This window comes from Chiloscyllium plagiosum, chromosome 3 (assembly GCF_004010195.1).
Source record: "Chiloscyllium plagiosum isolate BGI_BamShark_2017 chromosome 3, ASM401019v2, whole genome shotgun sequence".
In the NCBI taxonomy this organism is placed as follows: Eukaryota; Metazoa; Chordata; class Chondrichthyes; order Orectolobiformes; family Hemiscylliidae; genus Chiloscyllium; species Chiloscyllium plagiosum.
In genome coordinates, this window is record NC_057712.1 from 41,184,523 (window position 1) to 41,196,262 (window position 11,740).

The following is an 11,740-nucleotide window of genomic DNA, read 5'->3' on the forward strand; positions in this document are numbered from 1 at the left end:
CCTTGCAATCAACTGGAGTTTATCTACATATTCTAAGTTGATCTACATCTGCAGTGACTCAAAAATGAGATGATATTGCTAATCATAAAAGGGTAAACCTGAATGTTCTTTTAATGAACATGAAATATAGAATTTTTGGACTTCACAACATTCTAAGAGATCAATATACTGATTTTTGTAGGTCACACAAATCTGTATCAAAAGCTTGTGGAACTGGCACACACAAGCCATGGAGACACTCCACGCATTGCTGAGGGAATGGTGCATTGTCAGTGGTCTGTCTTCCAAACGAGATGTTAATCATAGATTCCATTTGCTGTCTTAAGATATAAAGTAATTTTTAAAAACAGGTATTGGTACAGATTGTCAATGAAACCCAACTTCTTCTCGGGAAAGAAACCCACAATTTTTACCCTGTCTGGGTCTATATGTAACTTCAGTTCCACACCACTATGGTTAATCTTTAACTCGCCTCTGAAATAGCCACATAAGCCACAAGTTGCATCAAACTACTCGCTGTTGTGGCAACAAAATGGCATTTGAGATGCTAGGCGCTGGTAAATTCAGATTAGTAACACCACTTTCACAGGACATCATTCTTCACTGTCACTGAGCCAAACCTGTGGAACTCTATCCTGAAAAGCATAAGGATTGCAGCAATTCAAGGTGGCTTAACCCTGCCTCAATAATTAGCAATGGTCAAGTAAAGGACTAAGTAAAAAATCATTTAGGGCAGCTTATGAGTGCTATTTTTTTCAGTATTGCCCTTATCCCACAAAAAATTAACAAAACGTATCTGTGAACACTCACTGCAAAGTATAGTTGAATTAAAGAGCTGAATCAAATGGTAAAGATTACATTTAGACAGCAGAATGACTCAGCATGTCAATTGATTTGAAGGTGGAAGGTTTATTTTTCAGCAAATTCGTTTTGAGAAAATTATGTGACAGGCAACACAACGTTTAGTCCAGAACATACCTGGACAGACTTGGTATTATTTGCTCTTGGATATGTTCTTAATCTGTTTTTTCAAATGGTCTAACGCATTATTGGGGCGGGGGGCACGGAGGAATGATGTGTACTAGCACCAATTCTGCCAACACTGAATGTATGGAGGGATTACATACTGTTCATCCAAGAGCAGCTAGCGTTCCTAGAAAGTGCTAATCCTACCTGTGAGATGGACCACAAGAATTAGCAGTTAACATTAACTTTACTTCATCCATGGCACTTCTGTCACAAGTACAGGTGACTCACGAGAGCACAAAGTGGAGCATGTTACATTGATTCAGACCATGCTGAGTTAGTATGTTACATGGTATACTGTTGCAGACCATGCTGAGTTAGTATGTCACATGGTATACTGTTGCATTCTTAGTATACTGCATGGTATGCTGACTCAGACGGTGTGCTGGATTAGTACTCTTCATTGTATACTGATTCAGACCACTGGCTGCAGTATTCTCTGGACATATCTAATTGAATCAATTAATACCCTAGCTGTCTACACTTGATCATAAGCAAGAAGATGAAAAGTGCTATCATCAGCACTTTTGAGTGACAATTGCTCAGTAATAACCTGCTCACTGATTCTCAGTTGGGTTTCAGCAAGGACACGCAGAGCCTGCCTTCGTTACAGCCTTGGTCCAAAAATGGATTAAAATGCTGAACTCCAGAGGTAAACTGAGGGCGACTGTCTTTGACATCAAGGCAGCTTTTGATCAGCATCAAAGAACGGTAGCAAAACTGAAGTCACTGGGAATTGGGGCAAAACTCTCTACTGATTGGAGGCATACCTGCCACGTAGGAAGATGGTTGTTGTTGGAGATTAGTCATCTCAACTCCCAGACATCTCTGCAGCAGTTCCTCAGGGTAATGTCCTAGTTCCGGCTATCTTCAGCCTCTTGATCTATGACCCTTTCTCTGCTAGAGTTGGGAAATTTTACTGACAATTGCACAATGTTCAGCACGATTTGCAACTCTTCAAATATTGAAGCAGTTTGTGTTCATACTCAGGAAAACCTAGACAATATGCAGGCTTGGGGTGATAAGTGGCAAGCAACATTTTTGCCAATCAAATGCCAGGCAATGATCATTTCCAACAAAAGAGAATTTGACCAGTGACCTTTGACATTCAATAACATCCGCATCACTGAATTCCCCACTATTGACATTCTTGGAGTACCATCGACCAGAAACTGAACTGCAATAGCAATATAAATATTGCGTATATAAGTGCACGTCAAAGGCCTGACCCTACAAAGTCTAGCTATCATTGACTAGGCCCTAGTAAGGAGTGTGATGGGATACTTTCCATTTGACAGACCTGGTGTAGCCCTAACAACAGTCAAGAAGCTTAGAAGTTTATAAAATAATGAAGGGGTTAGATGGTTAATTGTAGCTGTCTTTGCCCTAGGATGGGGGTATTCAAGACTAGGGGATACATTTTTAAAGTGAGAAGAGGGAGATTTAAAAAAGACGAGGGGCAAAGTTTTTTATACAGAGGGTGGTTCGTGTATGGAATGAGCTTCCTGAGGAAGTGGTGAATGTGGGTACAAATATAACATTCAAAGTACAGTTGGGTAAGTATATGAATAGGAAAGATTTGGAGGGATATGAACCAGGACCAGGACCAATCAATTAATACCCTAGCTGTCTACTCTTGATCATAAGCAAGAAGATGAAAAGTGCTATCATCAGCACTTTTGAGCGACAATTGCTCAGTAATAACCTGCTCACTGATTCTCAGTTGGGTTTCAGCAAGGACATGCAGAGCCTGCCTTCGTTACAGCCTTGGTACAAAAATGGATTAAAATGCTACTTTAGTTTGGGATTTTGTTTAGCATGGACTGGTTGGACCAAAGGGTCTGTTTCCGTGCTGTATGACTCCACAACCATCCAAAACAAAGCAGCCCATTTGATTGGCACCACATCCACCACCTTCAACATTCACTCTCTTCATCACTAATGCACAGTGGCAGTGATTTGTACTATCTATAAACTACACTGCAGTACACCTGCAAGGCTCTTTTGACAACACATTCCAAACCCAGGACTTCTACACCTAGAAGGACAAGGGTGTCAGATGCATGAGAACACCACAAGTTCCTTTCCAACCATGTGGCATCTTGACTATCACACCATTCCTTCCTTATCGCAAGGTCAAAATCCTGGAACTCCCTCCCCCATATCCAACAGACTGCAGCAGTTCAAGAAGGCAGCTCAGCAGCACCTTCTCATCAATAAAGGCTGCTCCAGCCAGCAGTACCCATATCCCATGGACAAATTTTAAAAATAAGATCACAGCAGACTATATTCAGCTGCTTGAGCACATTCCAAGACTAATTTAGATTGAAATTGATCTGTGTTTCAACTCCACATCCTCACCTTGACTCTCTATCACGTGTAACAAAAATCTATCACAGGTGTTTTGTAAAAATTTCCATTTAATAACACCACCTCCCAATTTCAACAAATTTTCGTCATCTTTGTGTGAAGAACTGCTCCTTGACATCACCTCCTGAAGGGCTGAACTCTAAGTTGGTGGTAATAAACCTTCCCTGTTGTTCTGGATTAGTTTGGGGTACATCAGCTTCACTTTCCACTTTGTCCCCATCAAAAGATATGACCTGGGTTACAATCCCTCAAGTGGATAGAGAAAGAAGATCAATTCAATTTATAACTCTTCACAACCAGGGCTACTTCCTGCATCAGAAATAGTGTTTTCCCACTGGATTTAGGATGAGGTTGGGGTCCTTGAGGCTCCCTTAGATCAGCCAGCTGGAGGGAGGGTGCAATTGCATCTGACCAGTTTTCATCAAAACTTTTGTTATGCATGAGAACGATTCCAGTTAGAATAGTAAAGGTTCCAAGGAAGTCATGCTGATAAGATTTTTAAGACATTATCAATGTATACAATTTTGAGAATATCTTTGTGACATGATTATTTTCTAAATGGGGCAATTATTTATAGATTGCTATGTTCTGTTCTGATTCAAAATGACATTAGTAAAAAATACTCCTAAAAGGAGGCCACTTAGCTCCTCAATTTTGCACTGCTGTTGCTTCTATCCTTTCTACAGGAATGTCTACTCCATTCCCATTTTCTCCTAATCCTGCCCTTCCTAGAAAAGTTTAATTAAAACTGGTAAGTCACTGGTAAGCATACATAAAAATATTTTAAATTCTGGATTTCAGTGAAGTTTCTTTACTCTGCCAAGAAACAACAGATTATTCAATGTTCTACTATAGACCTGGAAAAAGAAAGGTTTATCTATCCGAATCTCCATTGTGATGGTTGTATTACTGAATGGAATATGTCCTGGAGGGGTTGGCTTCTCTCCATCTTCCATCACTTCAAAAATAACATGTTGTATTATCTAAAACAATATAAAAGCAGGAATTTTAGTGAGGAAGCTCAAAGATACAACTTTTTAAAAAATGTCTTTCTACAACTTAGTTAAAATATTAAAAGTTGCCTCACAGTAACATTAGGAAACAACATTCAACACTCAGCCACAGATAGCCAAAAGTTTGTTTTTAAAAGGTAGTTTCGAAAGATTTTTTTCATTTGTTTGTGCCATCTGAGTCTCAGTAGCAAGGTCAATATTTTATGCCCATCTCCAATTGAAAAGGTGATAATGAACCATCTTTTTGAACCAGGAAATAAATTGATTTTTTGGGGGGATGAGGGAATATTTTTAGTGGACTTACCCAAGGGTCAGTGCTGGAACCATTGCTTTCTGACATGTATATTATTGACCTAGCCTTTGGTTCTGTGGACGGTACAAAATTTGTGAACTTTGAGGAAGACAGTGCAGAACTTCAAAGTTACATTGACAAGTTGGTGGAGTAGACAGACAATAGCAAATGAAGTTCAGTGTAGGGAACATGAAGTGATTTATTTTGGAAGGAAACGTGTGATAGACAATTTACAAGTTGTAAAGGGTGTGCAGGAGCAGAGAGACATATGTACATAAGCTTTTAAAGGTGTTAGGACAAATTGAGAAAGCAGTTAATAATGTATGCAAAATCTTAAGCTTTAACAGTAGAGGTATAGAATAGAAGTTCAAGCAGGTTATGTTGACTTACGTCAGACACTAGTTTGGCCTGAACTGGAGTACTGTGCATCACACTTTAGGAAGAACAATAAAGAGTTTGGAGACAGAGCAGAAAAAATTCATGAAAATGATTCCAGAGGTGAGGATCTTCATTTATTTAGACAGCTTGAGAAATTTACTACCTCAGAATGAGGTAATACCGGAACACTGAATAAATTTGAGGAGACTGACAGGTTTTTAATTAGTAATGGGTTAAAGGATTATGGCAAGCAGGCAGGAAAGTTTAGTTGAAGCCAAGATGAAATCTGCAATGATGTATTGAATGGTGGAACAGGCACGAGGGGCTGAATGGCCTACTTCTGCTCCTAGTTCTCATATTAAGTTATAACTGTTTTCCTCGAAGAAAAGAAGGTTGAGAAGAGATTTGATTGAGGTATTCAAACTTTTGAGGGGTCTGGAGAGAGGTAAATGGGGAGAAACTATTCCCAATTGTGAAGAGCTGAATAAAGAGAAAGCACAGGTTTAAAATAATTGGTAAAAGAAGAACAGGCAACATGAGAAAACGTTTTTTCGTGTTGTGAGAGGTTACAGTCTGGAATGTACTGCTTGAACTGCGATGAAAGCAGTTTCAGTTGAAACTTTTGAAATTAAGAATGAGGCTCCTTTTTGAAAGTGAAGAAGGGGCAGGATGACAAGGGGAAGACAGAAAAAATGGACCAACTGGTCAGGATTTGGAAAGCTGGTGGGCCAAGAGTCCTCCTCCTGTCCTGTAACAGTTCTGTGATTCTACCGTGCTGGATGGTTAGGGAGCCAATATAGGTCAACAAGTACTCATACATTACCTTAAAAGGAACATCAGTTATTTAATTGTCGGCTTGTGGCCTGTTTTTAACCCTGTGTGTGACCAATTGCTGTGTGGCCAAGCACCTCTACAGCTTAGAGTGAACATTGGTCTAAAGGTAACAAAGGCATGGATGAGTGTTTTGGCAACTAGTAAGTTTAGACAGAGCAAAGTTATAGAAATGGAAATAGGCTGCTTTGATAATGAAAATTACATGGGGTCAGAAGCCTATCTTAGGGTCAGGTTGAACCCGGATGATGAGAACAGACTACTTTAGCCTGAGTTTAGTGGCTGGGGAGGGGGTTTAGCTTACCAGGTTGTAGCCCAGAATTAGATTGTCATGTCAGAGGTGACTTTATGTTTGGGTCATTAACAAGAACACTAACAAGTGTGCCATTTGGTCACCTATTAATCAAACTGCTTCCTTACCTGGTCTGGTGTTAGGTTTTGGACATTATTTAATCTGGAGAAATTAGCTTGACCGCTCAACATATTTGGCAGTTGCATCCTGTGGTAAAGTTCCTTCACATCATATGTACTGTTCCATTTGAACCGTGGCAAGACAAGCCTTACAATCCTGTGGGGTGATTGCAAGAAGAAAAGAGTACATTGTCCCCATTGTCAAAAATACAAAATGACAGCATGTTCAGTGAAACTTTCTGGAGGTGAAATAGGATATGGTTCAGGATGTAAGATAGACAGTAAGGCTTATGTACGTATACATGCAAGTCTCTCTGCTCCTGCACACCCTTTACAGCTTGTAAATTGTCAATCACACGTTTCCTTCCAAAATAAATCACTTCATGTTCCCTACATTGAACTTCATTTGCTATTGTCTGTCTACTCCACCAACTTGTCAATGTAACTTTGAAGTTCTACACTGTCTTCCTCAAAGTTCAGTATGAAAAACAAGACACTGTCTATCATACGGCTGGGTACTGAATTCCACCAACTTTATCAGAACCGAAGATCAGGCATTTTCTAAACATAGGCTGCAAACGAGATTCCCACTTTATTCTACCCCTCTCCGCCATGTCCAATTTCCTCTCCACTTTGTAACAGGAATTGTCTTTATGTAACTACTTTTAAATAAATGTTAAAAGTATTTTGGCAGAAAGATAAGAAACCACATACTCTTTAGAAAGTAACAATGGAAACAAAGTAGAGATCCAAATTTGATCTTGGGGTACACATACACAAAGCATGAGTAGTAGCAATACAGTTAATTAAGGCAAAGTGTAAATCGAATAATGGGATTCATTTCTGGAAACACAGAATTGAAAAGCAAAAACTGTATTAAAATTCTACCCTGACAGGATGTTACTTCGGGCATTATAAATTGCCTGTCTTTATATTAAAAAGGCTATTTATGCAAATTAGAAGATGTAAAAAGAAAATTATCATATTCATAGAAACTAGAAGATTGTAGCGATCAGGATAAATTGAACAGACTGGGACTCTGTACAGGAAGAGTGGAACAGGAATTGGCCATCCAGTCCCTTGAGCTTGTTTCAGATTCAATTATATTGTAGCTGACCTGTGACCAAACTTAATGAATCTACCTTTTCTCCAATCCCTTAGTACCACTGGCTAACAAAGAAATTCATAAACTTCAATCTTAAAATTAACAATTGATATTGCATCAAACTCTAAAACTAAGACAAATTGATTTCAATGTGAGCAAATGTTAAGTCACCCACTTGGCACCTAAAAAGAAAAGGACACTCTCTAAATAATGAAAATCTAGAAAGAGTAGAGGTCCAAAGAAACCCAGGGGTCCAGGTACACGTCAATGAAATGTCAAGAACAGGTACAGAAAATAATCAAAAAAGCTATTGGAATGCTTGCCTTTATATCTGGAGGACAAGAGTATAAGAGGGTAGAAATCATAGAGTTTAGACCACTACAGTTTTGCAATCAATTCTGGGCAACATACCTTAGGAAGGATGCCCTGACCTTGAGTTGCAGTATACATTTACAATGTTTGTGGAATAGAATTCCAAATTTCTGCAGCAGAAGTGTTTTCTAACATCACTTCTGAAAGTTTTGACTCTAATCCCAATCTAATTAGCTGTTCCCCTTTAACGTCTTGACACAATCATTCTAATTTGGGTTTTTATAGCATACAATTCTAGGATTGCAGGTATAAATCTTGTAAATGTCTACTGCAACTCAAGGTCAGGGCATCCTTCCTAAGGTATGTTGCCCAGAACTGATTGCAGAACTGGAGTGGTCTAACCAGAGCTCTATGTAGCCAAAGCATGATTCCTACCCTCTTATACTCTTGTCCTCCAGATAAGGCAAGCATTCCAATAGCTTGTTTGATCATTTTCTGTACCTGTTCTTGACATTTCATTGACGTGTATCTGGACCCTGGGTTTCTTGGACCTCTACTCTTCCTAAATTTTCATTATTTAGAGAGTGCCCTATTCTTTTCTTTTTAGGTGCCAAGTGGGTGACTTAACATTTGCTTACATTGAAATCAATTTGCCTTAGTTTTAGAGATGCAACTGAGAAGCATCTGGGAGCTTCATTTATTGTTGGATGATCACGCTCACTCTTATTTTTTCTGTCCTGATGGATCCACATTTCTGGCCTGGACCTTGGATGCAAGTCTCTTCAGAAATATAGAATATCTCTGAAATTGAGTCTTTCATCATAGCACTGGATCTTCAAAGGAAGAAAGACAGACCCACTGTTTTTGAATGTATTCTGGTAATTCATTCACAAACATGCCAAATAGCTTAGGAACTTCTCAGTGTGTTCATGAATATGTGTGAATGAGGTAAGAGGGCAGTGGGGTGAGGCAAATGGGTAAAGATTAGTGTGGATGATTTTATTGGTAGGAGATGGACTAAATTGGTAAAGGGTATCTGGTTCGTCAGTAAAGTGAGCAAAGGTGCGTGGTGGGTGAGGGAGTAAGGGAGTAGGATAGATTGGCAGGGTCATAAATGGGAAGAGTGGAAGGTGAATAAGTGGGTAAGTGGATAAGTGGTTCAGGGAATAGGCTTGATGGATCAGAAGAGGTTGTCATGTTGGGGGGTTAATCAGGCCAGCTTGGTGCTGGTCAGCTGGTGTAGCTGAAGTCGGGTAGGTCAGGGGTAGTCCAGGTTTGGCAGGTTAGTCAGGGGGTGTTTGGTTTCAGGCTTTATGGACTGGAGTTGGTTATACAGTTACCCCTGACTGAGGAGTCGATCATGGTCTTAATGCGTCAAACATTTCCTCAGTAACAATCCAGATAAGGAAGTTAGAAATATTTGAACTTTGTTTGAAAGGTCCCAAAGAGGAATGACAGAATTTCAAACTTTCCAGGGAGTTCCTATAGAGTCAGTGAGTGAGAACCTCTGTGGGGTTTTAATGTAACACTGTGGTCATACACCATGTCTCCAACAAAAGACCTGACTCATACAGTCATTCAAGACAGAGAAAGAGCTCATTCAAGCTTGACAAATTCATAACCAGATCTCCGTGGACCAATCTCTTTATCCCATTCCCATGAACTAGCAACCCTACATCCTTCACTGCCCATCCAATTCTTTTGGAATTCATCGATTGTGTCTGTTTCCACTACCCTCATGGGCAGTGAGCACCACATTATCTATTCATTTAATTTATTAACATCTCTTTGTAATTATGCTTTCACTGACACTACTCACAATTACTGCCTTTCTTTGTCCTTTACTAAGTTTGTAATTGTGGCTTTTTATCACATTATCTAAGTTGTAAATGATTACAGTGAATAGTTGAGGTCCAACATCGATTCCCATGGGACTCCTTTAGTCCCATTCTGCCAATTGTAGTCCCTGTCCATTATCCCTACTCTGTCTCCTGCCACTCAGCTAATTTCCTGACTAATTTGGTTGCAGTCCAATGAGCTTCAGCTAACAGACTCTCATGAGAAACTTTATCAAAAGCCTTCTGAATGTACATATAACCAACATACATTTCTCAGAAAGTGTCTAAGTAAGTTCCAGAGATAAATATGAAGCTAGAAAAGCACAAATGGGAGAAAGAAACAGGAGGATGTGCTGAAAGGATGAGGTGAAGAAGAGTGTGAAGCATAAACACCAGCATAGACCATTTGGGTGAATAGGCCCATCTCCATTCGGTAGATTCAATGCCTCAAAATAATTAATTAAATAGCTACTTTTATAATTACCCAGACTGAAGTGCAATCCTGTTAACTTCTAGGGAGGATTCAATACTCTCCAACGTGTCTGGTTGGGCTGGCTGGACAAGCATGATGTCTGCTGTTCCAGTCACTGGGAGCTTAATCATTGTGTATGTAGGATCAATCTTATACTCCAACTTGCCACACCAAGTTGTCATAGAGACTTGGACTTTATCCTCTCCAACATCGAAGAAATCTTGAAATTCTGATCCATGACATTGCGATCTAGTCTTCCACTTTCCTGAGAAGTAAAGGTAATATTTGCACAAGTTGTGAAAGAAATAATGTATCAACAATCTCAACTACCTGGCTTTTCCGCGAAATTGATTGCATCTCTCAAGCTGTAGTTTCTGCCCTCACCTAGGGCTCATCCCAAACTCAAAGCTAACCTCCCAGTCTGGAAATAAGTTAAATAATTTGAAAGAAGGACACAGCTGCACTTTGAAGTCATCTTCCAAATCTTGCAGTAACTGGGAAAACTCACCTGCTCTTCTCTTCCAGTGAAGAACTTTTATACCCACCTGAGTGAGGATGAGTGACCTTGGACTGATGTCACAGCCAGAAGATGTAAGATTATAGATTCACAGCCCTGTACAATTAATCAATATAAGATTCCAATGTTTATCTATTGAATAATTGTACACTAATTGGGGCTAAGTCAGTATTTTCAGTACTATTGTTATGGGATGTGGGTGTCACTGGCAAGATTACCAACATTTGTTGACCTTCCCCAACTGCCTTTGAATTGAATAGATTGCTCAGCCATTTCAAGGGAAGTTAAAAGCCAGCAGCATTGCTGTGAATCTACAACATACAGACCAGACCAGGTAAGGATGGCAGATAGCCTTCCCTAAAGAATGTTAATGAACCAAATGGTTTTTACAACAATTGCTGTTAGTTCAGTGGTCACTTTGATTTATTAATTGATTGTATTTTATCTCCACTAGCTGGTAAGGTGTGACTTGAACCAATTTCCCATTAGCATTTATTTTATTTGTTCATGGAATATGGATGTCACTGGCTTGGCCTGGATTACTATTCCAGTGACATTACAACTATGCCACTTGTTATGGACCAGACCAGACCCCCTCAAAATGTAATATGGAGGTAGCCTAGATCCTAACTTTTTCATATTTTAAAGAGAAATGTAATGTGCTGTGTTCAGACGCAATGCCACTGTCAAACTACCCAACATTAAGCAAAACACAATCTATTTAAATACTATAGTTAAAATACATCCAAAGAAAGAGGAATTTATAATAACAAATCAGAAAACTTAAACACAATAACAGAACAGTAACTATTATTAATTAACTGTACCAATATAGTAACATCCCATAAACACACCCACTGGCTAAAACTTAAATTCAGAAAGATGGATTTATCTCACAGGTAACCCAGTATCAGAGAGAAACCCCGGCTTTTAGCTGTAACCAAGAGAGGGAAAAGATAGAGTCATAGAGATGTACAGCATGGAAACATACCCTTTGGTCCAACCCGTCCATGCCGACCAGATATCCCAACCCAATCTAGTCCCACTTGCCACCACCCGACTTATATCCCTCCAATCCCTTTCTATTCATATACTCATCCAAATGCCTTTTAATGTTGCAATTGTAGCAGCGTCCACCACTTCCTCTGGCAGCTCATTCCATACACGTACCACCC

General features: G+C 39.5%; 1 protein-coding gene across 2 annotated transcripts in view; it reads right to left on the reverse strand.

Moving 5' to 3' along the window:
* Positions 1 to 893: 893 nt before the first annotated feature.
* The window catches only part of agt (angiotensinogen), a 29,729-nt gene continuing 18,882 nt past the window's right edge, over positions 894 to 11,740 (reverse strand). For both annotated transcript variants that reach the window (XM_043681030.1, XM_043681039.1), the window contains 3 exons: positions 10,061 to 10,313; positions 6,331 to 6,478; positions 894 to 4,379 (listed from right to left, as the gene is read on the reverse strand). In XM_043681030.1, the coding sequence (XP_043536965.1) occupies positions 4,194 to 4,379; positions 6,331 to 6,478; positions 10,061 to 10,313 (587 nt within the window). In that variant the 3' untranslated portion in view covers positions 894 to 4,193. The remainder of the gene's footprint in view (positions 4,380 to 6,330; positions 6,479 to 10,060; positions 10,314 to 11,740) is intronic.